General features: G+C 36.9%; 5 protein-coding genes across 5 annotated transcripts in view; 3 read left to right on the plus strand and 2 right to left on the minus strand.

Moving 5' to 3' along the window:
* Nucleotides 1-4,099, minus strand: part of LOC111442416 (probable plastid-lipid-associated protein 13, chloroplastic) — a 7,530-nt gene extending 3,431 nt beyond the window's left edge. The window contains exons 1-5 of the mRNA XM_023079820.1: nucleotides 3,673-4,099; nucleotides 1,521-1,642; nucleotides 1,353-1,433; nucleotides 1,129-1,225; nucleotides 656-872 (exon numbers count right to left, since the gene is read on the minus strand). Coding sequence (XP_022935588.1) covers nucleotides 656-872; nucleotides 1,129-1,225; nucleotides 1,353-1,433; nucleotides 1,521-1,642; nucleotides 3,673-3,918 — 763 coding nt within the window. The 5' untranslated portion in view covers nucleotides 3,919-4,099. The remainder of the gene's footprint in view (nucleotides 1-655; nucleotides 873-1,128; nucleotides 1,226-1,352; nucleotides 1,434-1,520; nucleotides 1,643-3,672) is intronic.
* Nucleotides 4,100-5,553: 1,454 nt separating this feature from the next.
* LOC111441443 (DNA polymerase delta small subunit) lies at nucleotides 5,554-10,269 on the plus strand. Its single transcript, XM_023078434.1, has 14 exons — nucleotides 5,554-5,704; nucleotides 5,961-6,090; nucleotides 6,486-6,592; nucleotides 6,691-6,817; nucleotides 7,109-7,216; nucleotides 7,798-7,913; nucleotides 7,990-8,073; nucleotides 8,589-8,657; nucleotides 8,766-8,837; nucleotides 8,904-8,995; nucleotides 9,087-9,214; nucleotides 9,343-9,444; nucleotides 9,560-9,627; nucleotides 9,987-10,269. The coding sequence occupies exons 1-14, from the start codon at nucleotides 5,648-5,650 to the stop codon at nucleotides 10,041-10,043; spliced, it is 1,317 nt and encodes a 438-aa protein (XP_022934202.1). The 5' UTR covers nucleotides 5,554-5,647; the 3' UTR covers nucleotides 10,044-10,269.
* A 378-nt stretch (nucleotides 10,270-10,647) lies between these two features.
* Nucleotides 10,648-11,649, plus strand: LOC111442101. Its single transcript, XM_023079374.1, has 2 exons — nucleotides 10,648-11,087; nucleotides 11,390-11,649. Exons 1-2 carry the CDS (start codon nucleotides 10,755-10,757, stop codon nucleotides 11,477-11,479), a joined length of 423 nt encoding a protein of 140 aa, XP_022935142.1. The 5' UTR covers nucleotides 10,648-10,754; the 3' UTR covers nucleotides 11,480-11,649.
* Nucleotides 11,650-13,105: 1,456 nt separating this feature from the next.
* LOC111442072 (probable protein phosphatase 2C 68) lies at nucleotides 13,106-15,754 on the plus strand. Its single transcript, XM_023079335.1, has 4 exons — nucleotides 13,106-13,780; nucleotides 14,094-14,458; nucleotides 14,984-15,220; nucleotides 15,308-15,754. Exons 1-4 carry the CDS (start codon nucleotides 13,480-13,482, stop codon nucleotides 15,563-15,565), a joined length of 1,161 nt encoding a protein of 386 aa, XP_022935103.1. The 5' UTR covers nucleotides 13,106-13,479; the 3' UTR covers nucleotides 15,566-15,754.
* Nucleotides 15,755-16,032: 278 nt separating this feature from the next.
* Nucleotides 16,033-19,387, minus strand: LOC111442073 (actin-like). Its single transcript, XM_023079336.1, has 5 exons — nucleotides 19,278-19,387; nucleotides 18,221-18,290; nucleotides 17,672-18,065; nucleotides 16,811-17,424; nucleotides 16,033-16,412 (listed from the first exon to the last, which is right to left on the minus strand). The coding sequence occupies exons 2-5, from the start codon at nucleotides 18,278-18,280 to the stop codon at nucleotides 16,347-16,349; spliced, it is 1,134 nt and encodes a 377-aa protein (XP_022935104.1). The 5' UTR covers nucleotides 18,281-18,290; nucleotides 19,278-19,387; the 3' UTR covers nucleotides 16,033-16,346.
* Between the last annotated feature and the right edge of the window lie 563 nt (nucleotides 19,388-19,950).

Genomic DNA, 19,950 nt, shown 5'->3' on the forward strand with positions numbered 1-19,950 from the left:
AAAAAAAAAAAAAAAAAAAAAAACAAAATATCACAGTAATGAACCACAAGCTCTGTACTTCCATAATCAGTTTTACCGTGATCAATAGACAAATGTTGAAACCAAGACTAAAATCATCGATTAAGTCCAAAATGGGTGGAACAGTAGAATTATAAAAGCAACGGGTCTTCTAAGAGGACGTGGCCCCATTCCCCACAGATGTTGTAATGTTTTCAACAGGTCCTCTCAATAGCTTTTTATATTGGATGTGTGAAATAAATAATAATGTTAAAAATAAAATAACCGCGGATGAAGAATGAAAAATTAAAAATAATCTGAGAAGAAACAGGATCTGTATTCCTTGGCTGTACACCAACAGGCATCTCAAAGACTGAGCTATAATTAGAGAAGGTAGATCGACCAAAAAAATCATTACAGGATAAAAGGTGAATGAAAGCAGAATTCAATAAATGTAGTGGGCAGCATCTATTGGTATGGCCTTGTATATCATTTTATCTATCTTAATGAAAGCTCGGTTTCTTATTTTAAAAAAAAAATCTAGTCAAAAGTTCAATCATGTTGGAAAAAGTGAGTTTAAAGGATTTCAAATTTTCTAAACATCCTATCAGCTTTAATAGATTGATAAAATTAAAGAAATCATGAAAAAGTAACATACTTAGAGGAACTTTTAGCCCACTGGCAAGGACATCTTTGATAGGAACTGGAAGTTGCTGCATTGTGTTGACTGCCTGATTAAATGTGCCTTTTAGCTGTTCTGGTACTGCTTGTTCACTAACAGAAGGTGTTTCAAGTATCCCTTCAATATATTCCTCTTTCAGTCGTAAGGGTCCCTCCACAGATAACTTGGTGGACAAAATAACTTTACTCTCTATCTGCAGTTGCCAGAAAAACCTTAATTCATAGCCCACTAATCTCAGAAGACAAACAAAATCAGGTCAAAGAAACTAGTAAGAGTAGTCCCAACAGAAAAGGCAATTACGTAATTTCATTTAGCACATCATCTGATAAAATATCGGACGAGAGTTATTTTCCCCTTTTCTTCAGAAACAAATAATGGCTCATGTCATATTCATGCGGGTGAATCGAAAGCTGAATATTAAAAAATATAGTTAAAAGCTCAAAGATTACCGCGTTTAATAGCTTAAAATTAGCAGTAATCCTAGCAGTTCCATCTTTGATAAAAGCATCCAGTTTTGACAAATTAGCCAGAGTTGACGGAAATCTCCTACAAGAATAAAGAATCTCAGCTATGATGGCACTCGAATTTTTCAGTAACATTTTACCTGACAATGTGGCTACGGAAAAAAAGAAAAGAAAAGAAAAGAAGTATTAGTACAGAAATATAGGCTTACTGAAATATTAACGTAGCAGCAAATCCTGGACTTCCAGAACCAAACCATTCAAAATTCCATCTACCTTCCAGAAAAGGGGACCTGAGCAACTAAAACATACAAGTAAAAACATCCAAAGCCGCAGAAAGTATTTAAAAGACTAAAAATGAAGATATACAAGAAACATACGTTGTTGGTCGAGAAGTTGGATTAAGACGCTCAAGACCAGTTATTCTCTCATTCACATCAATTCGCTGAATATCCGTTGTTTTTCCAGTAACTAAAGCCTCAAAACCACCAGCATCTTTGAACTGAAACAATTGCTCTACATTAGAAACAACAAAAATAAAACTTAATAACGTGAAACTGACATACAGAAGCGAAGACTTAGAATTCGTATGTACAAACATCGTAGAGATACGTATCACTGTTCAGAAAAATACCTAACAGAAATTCACACATCACTGTCAACACAGTTGCACTTGATGGAGTGCATAAATTCATACTATTTTTTTTTTTAATCAATAACCGAACATTCGTTAAGAAAAAATGAAAGAATACAAGAGTATGCAAAAAGCAAACCCACAAAAAGGAAGGTAAACTACAAAAAGGGCCTCCAATCCAGTACAATGAGACCTAACGGATTATTACAACAGGCTTCGTCATTGAATCCCATAGAGAAACATACAATCCAACCAAAGACAAAATCTCGCTTGAAGATCTCTCAATATTGGTAAATATTCTATTGTTCCTCTTTCCCCAAAGGTCTCACAGAATGGCGCACACACCAGCTTACCACAAAGACCTTCCCTCTTCATGAAAGAGAGGTTGGAGAAGTAACTCCTCAATCATCTCTCTGTAGTCCCTATACCTAGTCAAGCTTAGATCGGACTCCCCAAAGAATTGGTTTATATCCTTAACAGGTTTCATATTGTGTAAACTAAATCACAACTCCAAAGAATATGATCAAATCCTTTACCGCCCTTATTGCAAAGATGCAATACAACGATGCCATCAAGTTGGGCACCTCCTTGCCACCCTGTCCAAGGTGTTAATTCTTTCGTGGAGGGCTGTCAAACTTAACTTTTACCTTCTACAATGAGACAAAGCATAAATCACTTGAGGGAGAAGGATTAACCAAACAAAGAAAAAATGATTTACACGAGAACACTTCTGTTAGACCAGGATTCTAAATACGAACAATCCTTCTCTCCATACAACAAAACTCTCCAACCAAAGAAAGAAGGTCAACAAAATCCGATATTTTTCTATCAAACAAAGCATGCCAGAACCCGCATCAAGGCAAAAGCAAGGAAAAGAAGGAAAGAACATAGACTGAAACAGAACGATAGGCATAAATTCATACTCATAAAACTTACCAGAGTTTCAAAGTAAGAGAAAAAAGAAAAATAAATGTTCTGGAAAGGTAGATTAAGAGATTGGAACTGTCTCCCAATCTATTCTATTTCTTGAATTCATACATTACGATGTTTCAAATCACAGAGAATAGTGGGTGAATACACGTTCGAAATAATTGAAAAGATGATGAATTCTGCGAGGAGAGGATGCATTTCTCCTAACCATCTCGTTCAGAAATGTGACAGCTCCCTCTTTCAGTTCCCATTAGTTAAAACAGTAAGACTAACTATTTTCTAGATAATTTTGGGCCAGTTGAAGATTAGAAAGAGAGAGAGAAAAAAAAAACAATTTAAAAAAAAAAAAACTTTATTGTTTATAAAAAGGGTGTAAGGGGATCGGGGGGATCATCTTCTTGCTCTTCTCTCTGCTAATCCGCGAAGTAAACAACAATGCTGCTGTTTTTAGTGTATGTAGGATATCTATATCCTCACTGGAATCCATGCCCGTTAAACTTCTTGTTTCACCCTCTCAATTATATTTTCTTGCAAAATCTTGGTTATGAGTAAGTTCTTCACTTTTTTTTTCTTTTTCTCTTGACCCAAGATTAAAAGCTCATTGAGGTAAACCACCACAAATTGATATCGGAGCGATTTTGAATTCTAATCCTCAACCAGCTTTCTCAGTTCCAGGAAAACTGCTACCAACTTATAGTGGGAAACTAAAAATATCAAACTACGTACTCCGTTACATTCAAATTACAGAAAAGTAGCTTCTCTAAACAAAAAATGGCATTAAATCAAGCATGTTTTCAATTTTCACAACGCAATGTATTTTTTACTGCATAAAGGAACATTAACCTCAGAATACTAAAATCACCGATATACATACATAATCCCCTGTCTGTGCTACGCTCTACTAACACCGCCATCGTTGAAGTGAAACAAATTAAAAATACTTAAGAAACTCAAACACTGATACTCACAGCCAACAGTAGCGATTCTTTAGCAGAGAGTCTCTCCATCTCCTTGGCATATATCGCCGGAGATCCTTGTGCGGCCTGCTGAACCATAGCTCTACAGAACCGCCTGCGGAGAATTCTGCGGCAACGGCCATTGGACGGCAATCTGGACTGCAGAGCCAAGGAAGTTAGAGTGTTGGGAGAAACCAGCGGTGAACGACGGAAACGAATTGATGAGACTGAAGGGAGAGAAGCGTGTAGAGACGCCATTGGAGAGGATCGCTTTCAGCTGTAACAGCAATTGAGAGATGGAAATTGTGAAGAACGGTTCCGGAGTTCGGAAGAGAGAGAGCAGCGGAGGAGAGTGGCAATGGGGGAGAAATCTACAGCATTGCCTCTGCACCGGAGAGATTCTTCTTGGCCAGTCAATTGCGAGCACGTGTCTGTGAAGATTTTTTAAGCCTAATTTTATTTTATTTTTTTATAAATGAACGCCTCACATCCTCCCCGCCTTCTTTCCTCTCTATTTTTCTTTTTGCATAATTTTTTAAATTTCATAATTTACAAATTTTCTTTAACCTTTTAACTGGGCCACGTGAGTGGGCTGCAGAGGCTGGAGCGGCCCAGGTACGGCCCATAATTTACAAATTTCTTTAACCTTTTAACTGGGCCACGTGAGTGGGCTGTTAAAGCTCAGGTACGGCCCACAATTTAATTTTTTAACCTTTTAAATGGGCCACGTGAGTGGGCTGCAAACGCTCAGGTACGGCCTACAATTTAATTTTTTTACTTACTGGGTCACGTGAGTGGGCTGCAAAAGCTCAGGTGCGGCCCATAATTTAATTTTCTTTTAACTGGGCCACGTGAGTGGGCTGCAAAAGCTGGAGCTGCCCTGGTACGGCCCATATTTACAAATTTTCTTTAACCTTTTAACTGGGCCACGTGAGTGGGCTGTTAAAGCTCAGGTACGGCCCACAATTTAATTTTTTAACCTTTTAAATGGGCCACGTGAGTGGGCTGCAAACGCTCAGGTACGGCCTACAATTTAATTTTTTTACTTACTGGGTCACGTGAGTGGGCTGCAAAAGCTCAGGTGCGGCCCATAATTTAATTTTCTTTTAACTGGGCCACGTGAGTGGGCTGCAAAAGCTGGAGCTGCCCTGGTACGGCCCATATTTACAAATTTTCTTTAACCTTTTAACTGGGCCACGTGAGTGGGCTGTTAAAGCTCAGGTACGGCCCACAATTTAATTTTTTAACCTTTTAACTGGGCCACGTGAGTGGGCTGTTAAAGCTCAGGTACGGCCCACAATTTAATTTTTTTAACCTTTTAACTGGGCCACGTGAGTGGGCTGCAAAAGCTGGAGCTGCCCTGGTACGGCCCATATTTACAAATTTTCTTTAACCTTTTAACTGGGCCACGTGAGTGGGCTGTTAAAGCTCAGGTACGGCCCACAATTTAATTTTTTAACCTTTTAACTGGGCCACGTGAGTGGGCTGTTAAAGCTCAGGTACGGCCCACAATTTAATTTTTTAACCTTTTAACTGGGCCACGTGAGTGGGCTGTTAAAGCTCAGGTACGGCCCACAATTTAATTTTTTAACCTTTTAACTGGGCCACGTGAGTGGGCTGCAAAGCTCAGGTACGGCCCACAATTTAATTTTTTTACTTTTAATTGGGTCACGTGAGTGGGCTGCAAAAGCTCAGGTACGGCCCATAATTTAATTTTTTAACCTTTTAAATGGGCCGCATGAGTGGGCTGCAAAAGCTGGAGCGGCCCAGGTACGGCCCATAATTTACAATTTTTCTTTAATCGAGTGGGCTGCACAAGCAGGAGCGGCCCAAGTACGGCCCAAGTTTTTCTCTTAGAATTTTAGAATTGAAGTTTTGGGGAATGGAAAAGCAGACTGGAAATTGCGCCAATTTTTAAGCGAGGGAATTCTACGGTTCTACCCTACCGATTGAGGTTCGTCGGAGTAAAATCATTCTCTTCCTCGCCATGGAAATCGATTCACAGAAGAATCTCCAGCGCAAGCAGTGTTCCTATGAAATATTGGTATCTCTCAGTCTCTTCTATTTCTTAGTTCGCTGTTAATTTCCTCGAAAGTTCTTTTGGCTTTCCCGCCTTTTTTCTTTCCCCCAGCACGGCTACTTTTGAAGTGGGAGAAAATTTCCCTTGTTATTTGCTCGTTTCACTTACTTCAGTAACGGAATACAATGAAGGCCGGAAAATGCGCGGGAATTGGGAACAATCTCGCGGGTTTGTTGTTTATTTGTTTGTTTTTTGGGCTAAATGGTGTTATTTGATGTAGGATGAGCAGTACAAGATTCAGAAGGAGACGTACAAGGGCCAGCAATACAGTCATATTTACTTTGTTCGACTCCACTTGATGAGAACGATACTTCATTCACTTGTATCTAAGTGGAAACCCCATTTACCTGGTATTTATTTTCCCTTTTCATTTTATTTTTCTATTTGATACCATGAGAAGTGGGATGGAAAGTGGATTTTCTTCTGGATGCATGAGTACATAATAATTATTGATTTTAGGGTCCTTTAATCGGTTCATTTTCTCCCTTTTGGTGGGTTTCGATATCTTAACACATTCAAAAGTTCAGTGTTCGTATTGATGTGGTTGAACTCAATTTAGGATGGATTTGAACCAATCCTTACTTTAAATAGCTTTTTAGCTTTTCGTCTTGCATGTAAGTTGCAAGTGTAACTGTTTAAGCATTGTGTTTTTAATCATAGTTTAAGGTAGAATTTAGAAGGAATTTCTTGAGGAATGGGTTTTATGGGTCAGGTGAAAATTTTTCTTGAAAACAATGTCTTGCAGTTCGTACTGTATTGGAGTTGGAGGAAGGCAAGGAATGTGTCATCGTTGGAACCCTCTACAAGCACATGAAACTTAAACCTACCATTCTGGACGAGTATTCAAAGGAGGTAATACTTCAAACAAATATGTCAACTACCATTTATACGACTCTTTTATGATTTTGGCTTTATGGGATTTGATTGAGACACTTAAATGGAATGTACAGAGATCTGTCACCCCACTTGTTAAGCCACACAACTTTATGCATCCAGATGATTATCTAGTCTTGGAAGATGACAGTGGGAGAGTAAAGCTTTCTGGGGCTGTGCTTTTACCTTCTGTATATGCTACAGGTCCGTATCACAGAATAAAATCGAATAGAACTATGATGCCCTTTTCCCAGCTAGATCCTCGAGGAATTGCATAAAATTGTGATCAATTTTTTGAGCATGTTGGTACATGCTGCACCTGTTCATCCTCTAACTTCTCTTCTAGTTTTGTATGAGTTGATTCATATTGCATTTTTTGTTGCCTGCTCATGTATTGCTTTTCTTCCCTGCTGCAATTAATGCAACTTGCAACTAATGTATAAACAAATATTTTGTTCGGGAGCACTTTAATGTATTGTCTAATATGTGTGCCAGGGATTATTGTTGCATTGCATGGAAAGGAAACCGGCGTTGGTGACTTTTTTGTTGATGACATCCTAGAAGCTGGCTTGCCTCCTCAGATAGAGCGGCCTGTCATACCAAGTAAGATGGGATAACCTCCCTCCTTTTTTCGTATTTACTGGTTCCATCTTTTTACAGGAGTGATATGGATTCAAATATGATGTAGTGAGAGGTTTAATCACGTATTTTTGTTATACTTTAATGTCACCAATTTCTGCCATATTAGTTTGTTGTTCCTTAAATAGTTGAGGATTCATTATTTGTTATTTATTATTTATGGGTAGAGCTTTGAGAATGTGAGCATTTTGAAGCCTTGAGGGTGTATAGATAAGAGTCCTGCTTTACTTGATGATATTTTTTTTAATGAAGTGTCTGTCAATTGCAACATATTTTGTGCGATTGTGGTGAACAGCCAGGGGGCATTGCTCTTCACTCACTTTTGAATTGCTCCTTGATACGACTGGCTGTTTCTCTGAAGATGGATGATGGTTACCGTTTGATTAATTAGACTAGGGTCTCCTCATAGTGGAATGTGGTTTGAATATTAATAATCTTCCTAAGAGAATATGACACTCCTTTCAAAATGATTATGAAGGTTCATGAGGGACCAAGATGCTTTATAGCAGTATTTCTTATATTAAAAAGGGTTCAAATGTATGCAGACGAAGATAAATACGTGGTTTTTGTGTCGGGCCTAAGTATTGGGAGCAGTAGCTCTAATCCTCTACAGTTTCAGCTCCTTGTTGATCATATAACAGGACATTTAGGGGATGAGAAGGTTGGTTTCATCTTTATATTCTCCCTCTCTAAATGTTTATCAGTTGCTAAGATTTTTAGAACCATTAACTGAACAGGAACAAGGGATTGCGGCTCAAATAGTTCATGTTGTTATTGCTGGGAATTCTGTTGAAATTCCTCGTGGACTTTTAAATGGGCAGGTAGAGGCTTCACAAACTATGTTTCCGATATATCCTGTTTCAATATGTTTAAATATGTTGCCGAGATCAGTTTATTTTCTTTAACGAATGTAGTATCTTTTGTTGTCATTACTTACGAATGAAAGAATTGAAAGGCTGGTCTTCTTGAACTTTTACTAGAAGCCTTGAATGGAACAATTCGTTTTATGGTTTTTCTTGATTAATTTACTGGAGTTCTTATTTAACATGTAATTTTCTAATTTCGAGAAAAAAATGAAAGAAAACAAAAAGAAAGGAAACGTAATCGTTTTCTTTGGAATACTATGAAGGGCAGTCTATGATAAAAAGTAATCGCATAAATCATGTAATTTTCTAATTTCGAGAAGAAAATGAAAGAAAAGTTAATGCAACGTTTGTTAGATAAGGATAAGGGGAAATTTAGAGCTATCCCAGTATTCAATTATTTTCTGTGCATTCCCTAGTAATGTCAGGGATGCTAGGCTTTTTGTTGATGCATGCATGATGTATTTCTGCAGCACTTATCTGCTAAGGACCAAACGAAGCTGACAGAACCACTTAAAGAGTTAGATATCCTGTTGAATCAGGTTCTTATCCAGTTGATTCTCAGTCCAACTTTTTATCAAATTCAAATTTATATTCTTTTTTCCTTTAATCCAATTACCTGATTGTAAATCCATTATCCTTTTCATCAGCTTGCTGCAGGTTTATCTGTGGACATCATGCCGGGTCCCAGTGACCCAGCCAATTTTTCGTTACCCCAGCAGGTTACAGCCGAAATTCCTGCTTTTCATCCCTTGTTTGATTTGTCCATAATGTCATTTTCGTTGCAGCCTTTGCACAGATGCCTTTTTCCTGGATCGTCAGCTTATAACACTTTCAGATCTTGCACTAACCCTCATTGTTTTGAGCTTGATAATTTCAGGCAAGTCAATAATGTCATCCTGATAGGGTAATTGGCTGTTTAGTGGGAACTTGAATCAGCCACACTTCAATTGGTAGTCCTTTGGTTTCAGGTTTCTTGGAACATCGGGCCAGAACGCAGACGATCTTGACAAGTATTCGGAAGCTAAAGATAAACTTGAATTTATGGAGAGGACCTTGAGATGGAGGCATCTAGCACCAACTGCTCCAAATACTCTTGGTACATGTTACATTCTTATTTGTGTTGGTGGATAAGCCATTGAAACAATCTCTTCTTGATTTTATAAAAAACTTTGCAATAATGTAAAACTTTTCGTAAGTAGTATTTATATTATTCGAGTCTTACAGGTTGTTACCCTTTCACCGATCGAGATCCTTTCCTGATTGAAAGCTGTCCTCATGTCTATTTTATTGGCAATCAGGACAAGTTTGATACTCGCTTAATAAAGGGTATATTTTCACATAAACTCTCTATATTAATTAGTATAATTGCCGATTTACTTCTCCTAAAGGATGTATGAACAAGGTAATTTATTGTCATGTATATTACTTTTTGAAAATGCAGGTTCTGAAGGACAGATGGTAAGACTCATCGCAATTCCAAGATTTTGCGAGAATGGGGTTGCCGTAATGGTAATTTTCTTTTACTGATTCACCTTTACCCAATATTTATACTTGTTTACCGCATCTCCCTAGTCATTACTGTTGGAGTGAAACGTTGTTAGATCAAAGGTTGAAGCATGTTGTTTATATATAGAGAATTACCAATACAAATATTTATGCTCAACAAATTGGCCCTCATTTGTTTGTTGAACTTTTAATGTTCATGCAACCAAATCATCTGCATCGTCGTCGTCTTTTTCCTCGGAAACTTCATTAAAGTCGAGAAAGGCTATGGATATTTTTTTTGTGTTTTTTACTGGTCCCCTTCATCTTCTGTATCTCAACTATAATTGATTCCAAAGATAATGTTGTCCTCATCCCTTTTGCAGCTTAATTTAAGAAATCTCGACTGCCACATTCTGAGTTTCGAGACTGAATTCAGCTGATTATTATGTCAAAAGAAACGAAAGCGATCGATCGAGAATCTGGTTTGGAATTCAGTTGTTTATGTATGGTGTAAAAAGGGTTTGCAGTGAAATGCAGAATGATCGCCATTTTCTCAACAGTTCATCTTCTGGGGAGGAGGATGATAGTGCTAAATTAATATTTTTTTTTAGTAAGGATTAGTGTTGAGTTTAGTCCAATTTTTTTTAAAAAAATTGTGTTTAAATCGGTCTGTAAAATTTTAATTAGTTTTTTTAAAATTAATTGATATATTAAATATAAATTAGAAATCTACAATTTGGATCCAAATCCGAGAAGAAGAATAAAATAATAAACCCATAAACCATGACCCGACCCGACAAGATCCGTTATTCACGTCGCCGTCGGTCAAAGGAATCGGGATCCTTGTCAGCAAGAACATGGGAATTTCAGAAAACGCAAATGAGGACACGTCGGATTGTCTTCTTCGGACCAAACAAACGCCCTCTCTGTGTTTCTCTCTTATTGCTCTGTCTCTCCATTATCACTCTCTCAACGGCTATATTTGAAAGCTTTATTAAAATGGAAAAATACAAAATTATTCGTTCACTAACCCCAACGGCTTAATTTCTCCCTTTATTATTCTAAACCCATATTCCCAATTTCTCACTCTATCTCCACTTTCCCTTTTCTTCTCTCTCTCTCTCTCTCTCTCTCTTTCTCTCTCTAGAACCATGGATTCTTCTTCACTTGGCGTTAATGGCAGTGTTCAGCATGTTCCCAGAAAGTCCTCCGACCAGCTTTTGAAGAAGTTTGCAGAGGTGGGCTCGGAGTCCGGCGGCGGAAGGAGGCTGTCGACAGTGGTTAAGAGGCGACGGAGGAGGTCGAATGAGGAGTGCGAGAGCCCATCCGGCGGCGGTGTGGTGGAGCGGAAGTGGCTGATTCCGCCGGCGGGGAGGAAATCGGTTGTGCTGAAGAAAATCGGGATTGGAAGTGGCAGTGGAAGGTCTCAGCAGCTGAGGATTAGAGATTTTAGAAACAAATCTTTCCTTGGAGCCATTCAAAAGGTAATTCCATATTTTTTAATTGCATTCACTAGATTATAATTCAATTTTAAAATGAATTAATTTTCTTTTCTTTTCTTTTTTTCTTCTTAATTTAAAAAGTATTTAATAGATAATATTTAGATAGATTGCTCAAATAAGCCTAAAAATATGTATTATCCATAAATATAAAATACATATACTTAAAATTTTATATTAAATTCATGAAATTATTAAATATAAAATGTTTTATTTATTTTTTTAAATTACAATAATGATTATAAATATATATATATAATAATGTATTTTTGGGGGGTACGATGCAGACGTGGCGAAGAACAGTGGAAGGGGCATCAAAGGTGTTATTAGAGAAACATTACAACACTCACAGACGTTTGATAAGTGACATTGTCTGATTCTCTACATTATTAGATGAGGCTGAAATCTCCTTTTTACCCCTCCCCCTATATACCTTCCTGCTTTTTTCTTTTATTCTAATTAACTTGTATTTGCTTCTTATTCTATTTACTCTACAAGGAAGCTCTTTGTGCTTCTTCCAAAAATAAATAAATGTCTAATTTATATATATATATATATATATATATATATATATATATATATATATATATATATATATTTTTTTTTTTTTAAGTTAGCGTCGAGCTAAGCGTTTCTTGTAAAAGTTTTCCTTTGACTTTGACTATTACACTGCAACACAACGTACTTAAATATCTTGAGTACTGCAAACTTTAGATATTTTTTTAGAATAGAGTGCAAAGTTCAATGATATTTTTATTAATTTAGCAAAAAAATATTATTAAAATATAGTCAGTGCAACATGACAGACAACCTTGCATGCAGATTTGAAAATTTGCATACCCGACTATACGAGATTGGTCTTATTGTGATGACCTTCTAGAATAATTTCTCGTGAAATTCTATTATATTTTACTTGTACTTATCATTTCAACTTTTAGCCCGAGAGAGATAAAAGGCAAATAAGAAGCCTGTGATCCCAAACCAACCCAAAAGGGCAAAAAGAAAAAGAACATCCTTCTTCTTCACAATTCACATTCACCTTGTGCCTTTCATTTCCCCACCTCTCTCACTTTTCTTTCTACTCGATTCAAGAAAAACTACCTCTCACCCGTTACCGTCCACGTGTCCTCCTTTCGTCTCTCGTCCAAACCTCTAAAAAAATAAAAAAATTAATTAATTTATCATCGTTATTGTTGTCGATGCGTAATTACATTATTTGATCATTTAAATAAATTATTTATCATTAAAAAATGACGAAAATTGCAAGATGCAAATTTGATTAAAAAAATAGAATAATAAATAAAAAAAATGATATGCATATAAAGAATTTAAAAATAAAAAATCATAGATTTGATTTAGTTAATAAGACACTATGAAGGATAATATTATATAATGTCACTTATTTTATTTATACCTAATAATCATTTTTTTATTTTTTTAAAAATTAAAGCGGTGGTTGCAATTAGTCAAACTCCAAGGTGATCGCTGCTTGTGGTTTTTCGGTGGCACAAATTGTAATTTCACCAAAGTGGAAACCTTTATACAAAAGCTATTTAGTTTTTTAATTTTTTAATTTTTTAATTTGTTTTTTTTTTCTTCCCACAAATCTAAACGTTAACTTCTAGCAATTTTAATCAATTTATTATTATTTTTTAATCTCAATTTTAATCAATTTATATTTTTAAATATAAGTACGATTTAAATGAGATTCATAAATAAAGATCGATCGAGTTGTTTTAGTACAACAAATGTGAATACGAACATTAAACTCGCAATCGGATCCGAAAAATAAATACTAATTAGTGTAGGGCTAAAGTGTAAATAATAATAATAATAATATAAAATTGAAGCCACTCGAATAGAATAATTATTAGTCTAAAAAATTAAAAAGCATTTAAATCAAAAAAAAAATTAAAAAGGAAAATAAATAAATAAATAAAGAAACTTTTTTGTCACCACTCGCTGACACGCGCTTTCGTCAACTTTCCTCTTCCCCTTTTTCCTTCCAGAGGCTGCTCAGTGTGGAAACCTCCTCTCTTCTCCTTCGTCTCTCTGTTTCTCTCTCTGTTTCTCTCTCTGAAACACAGAAACTAGTGTTGAATTGCAATTTATTTATTGGTGTTTTTCTCCATAACCCATTTGATTCTGCTTCTGTTACTGTTCTTCATCCCCTTTTGGTTCTTTCTCTAAGCATTCCTTCAATTTCCCCGTTGTTCTTTACTCTCTACTGCTTCAAATCGCAAATTTCTTCTCTGGGTCTTCGCCATTTTGGAGTTTCTTCTCAATTTCTGAAATACCCAATTCGATTCGTCTTCGTTTAATCGATCCCTCTTTGAGAAATTGGGTATTGGGGCTTTGTTGCAGAGGGAAATGAGGGATGTTTTCGTGGCTGGCAAGGATGGCATCGGCTTGTTGGAAACCAGTGAGACGGTATGCCCGTATGAACAAGGATGATGATGAAGATTGTTCTTTAGAGGACTCTTTGTTGTGGAGCAGAGACCTTGAAAATCACTCTTATGGGGATTTTTCTTTCGCTGTGGTTCAGGCGAATGAGGTAATTGAGGATTTTAGTCAGGTTGAGATTGGCCGTGATGCCACTTTCGTCGGCGTTTATGATGGCCATGGCGGCCCTGATGCTTCTCGCTTTATCTGTGATCATCTTTTCAAGAACCTAATGAGTATGTCTCCAAGGGTTTGGAACTCTTTTGAGCTTTTACTGTGCTTTTTATTTATTGTTCTTGGTTGATCTTCTTGGATTCCCTGTGTTCGATCCTGAAATCTATGGTTTGTGACATGTTTGAACTGTTGGAAGCTTTGAAAACGTTAGAAAAGATGAACATATTGAAGAGATTGTTTATAAACAATGATGATCTTCATTTTAGTATCATATTTTGCAGAACTTTATAGGATTTCTATGCAACTTAGGTGGATTGGTTCTGTTTTTTAAGTGTTTATACTAATAATAGCTGTATGCCATTCTTTGTATCATAGAACTTGCTCAAGAAAGTGGAGACATAACCGGAGATGTTCTTCAAAGGGCATTTTTAGCAACTGAGGAAGGGTTTCTTACTCTTGTTCGTCGATCATGGGGAATAAAACCGACGATTGCAGCAATGGGATCTTGTTGTCTGGTGGGAGTTATCTGGAGAGGTACATTATACGTTGGTAACGTCGGTGATTCCCGGGCTGTTGTTGGCTGTTTAGGTAAATCTAATAAGATAGTTGCAGAACAGTTGACAAGGGATCACAATGCAAGTATTGAGGAGGTTCGACAAGAGCTCAAGACGTTGCATCCCGATGACTCGCATATCGTTGTTATGAAACACGGAGTTTGGCGTATAAAAGGCATAATTCAGGTATGATTTCCTAAGACGTGTTTGATATAAACGCTACGAAAGCTTCTATTTGTTCTGAACTTGTCTGTTCTGGCTGCTCATGAACTATGCGTTGTTGAACATGTAAAATAGTTTGAGGAGGTTCTGATATGTTTAGAACTGGTTGGAGAGGGGAACGAATCCTCATATGTGTGTGGAGACCTCTCTCTAGTACATGTATTTTAAAACCCTGAGGCTGACGACGATACATTACGGGCCAAAGCTGATAGTATCTACTAGCGGTGAGCTTGGATTAGTCATCAGAGGGTGCGAGGCATTGGTCGGAGTAGGGTTGGACCCTCTCCATAGTAGACACATTTTAGAAAAAAAACCCGGAAGGGAAAGTCCAAAGAGGACAATATCTGTTAGCGGTGGGCTTGGGCTATTACTCATCAAATACATACTGCTCGTAATTTGCATACAATTGATTGGAAAATCGTCTTCTGGTGTGTCTCTTCCTGTGTTTGTGTCCTTAATTAGGTTTTCAATCATTGTGTGGTATATCAGGTGTCGAGATCGATAGGCGATGCATATTTGAAAAAGCCAGAGTTCTCTCTCGATCCATCCTTTCCACGATTCCACCTTGCAGAGCCTCTCCGACGGCCTGTTCTTACTGCAGAACCATCGTTAAGTACAAGAGTTCTACAACCAAATGACAAATTTCTCATTTTTGCATCCGATGGCCTTTGGGAGCATTTGTCGAATCAACGAGCAGTCGATATTGTGTATAATTACCCAAGAGCAGTACGTTACATTCTCGAGTGCTTAAGTTTCTTATGTATATGTTCATAGCATTGATCTGATCGCCCCACCCTTTTTTGACAAAATCAGGGAATTGCTAAAAGACTAGTTAAAGCAGCCTTAACTGAGGCTGCGAGGAAGAGGGAGATGAGATACGATGATCTCAAGAAGCTCGAAAAGGGCACACGACGATTCTTTCACGATGATATCACAGTTGTTGTCATCTTTCTGGACCATGAGTTTGAAGGGAAGAAGGCACATGTACCAGAACTATCTGTTCGTGGGTTCACCGATACCGTTGGACCATCAAAATTCTCTGTTCTTCGAGGCGTCGATGAGAATGGTTGAAAAGATGAATCTGACTATTAGAACACTCATTTAGCAGCAGCTGTTACTTGCACTTTGGATTTGGAACTTTTTGAAACTTTTGGTTGATTTATGAGCTTTCGTTTGCGTTTTTTTTGCTCAAATTCCTTTTATGAAGAAAGTTTGAGGTTCTTTATTTTTGTTCATTCTCTTTGGCCATAACTCATATAAGCAAATGGTGGGGATTCACATTTTGATGTGAATCTCCGGCCGTTCTGCTTCAGAAGTTGGAATAAACTTGGGGTTTCGGCTTTGTTGATAATGGTTGTAAATCGCACTCAATAAAAGATCAGAAGTTCGAATTTCAACCTTCAATTGTTATTGAATTAAAAAAAACTTCTTACGTAAATGATAAGTGGGTGCGATCAAATGCATGAAGTGGGTATTGCTTATGATATACGCTAGTTCTTTTGATCATTTTAAATTATTTCTTAAATCTGACACGATAATTTCTTTGAAAAATGATTTCAACTCAATCATTCCAAATAAGTAATAATACAACTTCTCTACAAGAAAAGAGTAACGGTAAAAATATCGACCTTCAATGCTAGTGGCTTGCTTCCATGTTCAATGTTCCAGCAGCGAAACGAAAGAAAAAAAAAAAAACAAAATGAAATAACCATGAGAACAAAGAATGGTGAACAAAAAAGGAAAGAAAAAAAAATATTAATGGAAAATAAGCAACCACTTGATAGAAAGCTCTTCCATCTGTGGAAGGAACATGTATATAGTAAGTTCCCTTTCCACCTTTAACTTCAATAAATCAGAAGCATTTCCTGTGGACAATTGATGGCCCAGATTCATCATATTCCGCCTTAGCAATCCACATCTGCAAAAGATTGTTCAAACAATCAAGAATTTTGATCTACCATCCTCTAGAGTTCTTAATTAGACAAGACATGAAGTTCAAAAAACGAGCGTGTTCTTAATTAGACATAGACACAATAGATATGTGTTGACACTAGTTGCACAAAGTGAATATGCGTCATACACGTCTATTAATTGCTAGGCATAATAAATAAACATAAATAGTAATATGAAACAAAAATAATAAATTTTGTAAGCAAAATGCATCCTATTTGTGTTCTGTCCTAGATTGAAAACGATGTGTCAACCAATTTAGTTTAAGTTAACTTTGATCAATCCCATGCTAGCAACAGAAATTATAATGTTGAGTCTCGGAGTAGATGATATGAACAAATTTTAATGCATACAAATGATGTTTACCTGTTGGAAAGTGCTGAGGGAAGCTAAAATGGAGCCGCCAATCCAGACACTGTACTTTCTTTCAGGTGGAGCTACCACTTTGATCTTCATGCTACTAGGAGCCAATGCAGTGATCTCCTTGCTCATCCTGTCAGCAATGCCAGTGAACATGGTGGAACCACCACTGAGGACAATATTGCCATAGAGATCCTTTCTAATATCGACATCACATTTCATGATAGAGTTGTATGTGGTTTCATGAATACCAGCTGCTTCCATTCCAATCATGGATGGCTGGAAGAGGACTTCAGGGCATCGGAATCTTTCAGCTCCAATGGTGATCACCTGTCCATCTGGTAATTCATAGCTCTTCTCCACAGAAGAGCTGGTTTTTGATGTCTCTAGCTCTTGCTCATAGTCCAGGGCTATGTAAGCTAGTTTCTCCTTCATATCTCTCACAATTTCACGCTCCGCGCTGGTGGTGAAAGAGTAACCACGTTCAGTCAGGATTTTCATTAGAGCATCTGTGAGATCGCGGCCAGCCAGGTCTAGACGGAGGATTGCATGTGGGAGGGCATAACCTTCGTAGATTGGAACTGTGTGGCTGACACCATCACCAGAATCCATAACGATCCCTACAAGTTTAAAACAACCCACAATATACATACATGAGCATCGAATATGAACATGTTAAGTTTTAATATACATACATGGGCTCGGAGTAGCAGCAATCTAGTAAAGTTAGAATATGAACAAGTTAAGAAGGCAAACTGAGTCAGAAAACTATACAATGTCGTTTTTGTATAGATATTTTTAGTTTTAATCCATCTACTTAATAAAGAAGGAAGGATACAAAACAAATGGAAAAAAGGTAATACTTACCAGTTGTGCGACCACTGGCATAAAGGGAAAGGACGGCCTGGATAGCAACATACATAGCGGGGGCGTTGAAAGTCTCAAACATTATTTGGGTCATTTTCTCTCTATTCGCCTTGGGATTCAGGGGTGCTTCGGTGAGCAGAACTGGATGCTCTTCTGGAGCAACTCGAAGCTCATTGTAGAAAGTGTGATGCCAAATTTTTTCCATATCATCCCAATTGCTAACGATACCATGCTCAATGGGATATTTTAAAGTCAAAATACCTCTCTTCGATTGAGCTTCATCACCAACATAGGCATCCTTTTGGCCCATACCAACCATAACGCCAGTGTGTCTGGGGCGTCCAACGATGCTAGGAAATACAGCCCTTGGAGCATCGTCTCCAGCAAATCCAGCCTACAGATAGTGTCAGCAATTGTTGCAAAATATAAATTGTAACGCTAATAAGAAAAGGCGATTTATTCATTGCTAATGGAAAAAAGTAATACAGAACAAAAAGTCCAAAACAGGGTGTAACTGTAACGTGAGGTTCATGGATGTCGGATCAATACCTTGACCATCCCTGTTCCATTATCGCAAACGAGCGGCTGAATATCCTCGGAATCTGCCATTGTGAATGGTCTGCAGCAAAAAATCACAAGTTATTGGTAAAATCCAGATTAAAATAATTGATCATCTTCCAGATCAAGCCCCCGTTATGGGATAGAGATTCCTAGAATTCTCTTACACGTAGAAAATAAGACACTATAACATGTTAACAGACGCTGCATTGCTGCTGCTCAGAAAATGAGAAAAGCGCAACAGAACACCAAACCAATTATTCAATTTCGGCGGCAAATTTCAAACAACAAATCCTATTCTACGCATCCACACAAGAGAGAAACAAACCAAAAAACGTAAAGTATAACGAATCACTGATTTTTTTTTTTTTCAATCATCATTCGCGAGCTGATATCAATCACATAATCCAACAGCATTTCCAAATAACAAAAAATCAAATCTAAATACAATGCAAATTAAAAGGACATGATCAACACAATTCAACATATAATAAACGAATCATTGCAAAAGTATGATCGATCGTCATTTCTGAGCTGATATTAATCACGGAATCCATCAGCACTCCCAAAATAATAATAATAATAAAATGTGAAAATAAAAACTGACATGATCAACACAATTAATTATACAATACAGGAATCACCGCAATATATATAAAAATTTTGAGCTGATATTAATCACAGAACTGTCAAATTTTCCAAAATAACAAAAAAAGAAAGAAATCTAATCTAGTACAATGCGAAAATAGAAACTGATACGATCAACGCCAATTCAACATACAATAAATGAATCACCGCAAAAAAATTTCCCGATCATCATTCCTGAGCTGATATCAATCATAGAAACCCGCGGCATTTCCAAATAACAAAAAGAAAATCCAATCCAAACACAATGCGTTAAGAAAAAACAAGCATAATCATCAACGTACAGTAACAAGAAAAACAAGATCAAACAATAGCGTCGCGGGAATTCAGAATGTCCTCCTCGAAGAAAATCAAAACCAAAACGTAAAACAAAAGTGGAAGAAATGATTGATAGATGATATACCTTTGAAATGAATAAAGCTTTGTGAACTCAAAACTGTTGAGCTGATGGCAATGGCAATGGCGATGGCAATGAACTGAGCCTCAAATGGAAAGAACGAAAGAACGAAAGAACGAAAGAACGAAAAACTACCCACCCCCCTCCCTCGCTTTCTGTGTTTTTAAAAAGGAATGCAAAAAAGCAAATCAACCCCCATCATTACCTTTCCGCAAATCCTGGCCGTCTATTCCGAATGACTAATCCACGGTCTGTAGCCACGCGTCACATTCTCGTTGGATCCAGCTGTCTAACTTTTCGGTCATTGCCCTCTCCTGGACCGTTATGTCCTTCACATCCAACGATCCTCTTTCCTCGTTGACCAGGGCCAAATTCGGGAATTTGCTAAATTCACTTGCCAATAATAAATTCTACATTTTCATTTATTTATTGGATAATTAAATATAAACTGGGTCTGTATTAAAACATTACACGTCAGCTCCAATGTTCGTATTTCTAAATAAATATAATTATTTGTATGTTTTATTGTTTTTTAATTTAGTTCTATTTACTTAAAATTCACTTAATTCTTTTTGTTCAAATATTTTGAATTGACATAATATTTATTGGTAATTATTTATTCATTAAAAAAAATTAAAACATATATTTAATTAATTATTCATTTACTAGAATTAGAATT

The sequence above is a fragment of the Cucurbita moschata genome, unplaced genomic scaffold (genome assembly GCF_002738365.1).
Source record: "Cucurbita moschata cultivar Rifu unplaced genomic scaffold, Cmos_1.0 Cmo_Scf00004, whole genome shotgun sequence".
Lineage (NCBI taxonomy): Eukaryota > Viridiplantae > Streptophyta > Magnoliopsida > Cucurbitales > Cucurbitaceae > Cucurbita > Cucurbita moschata.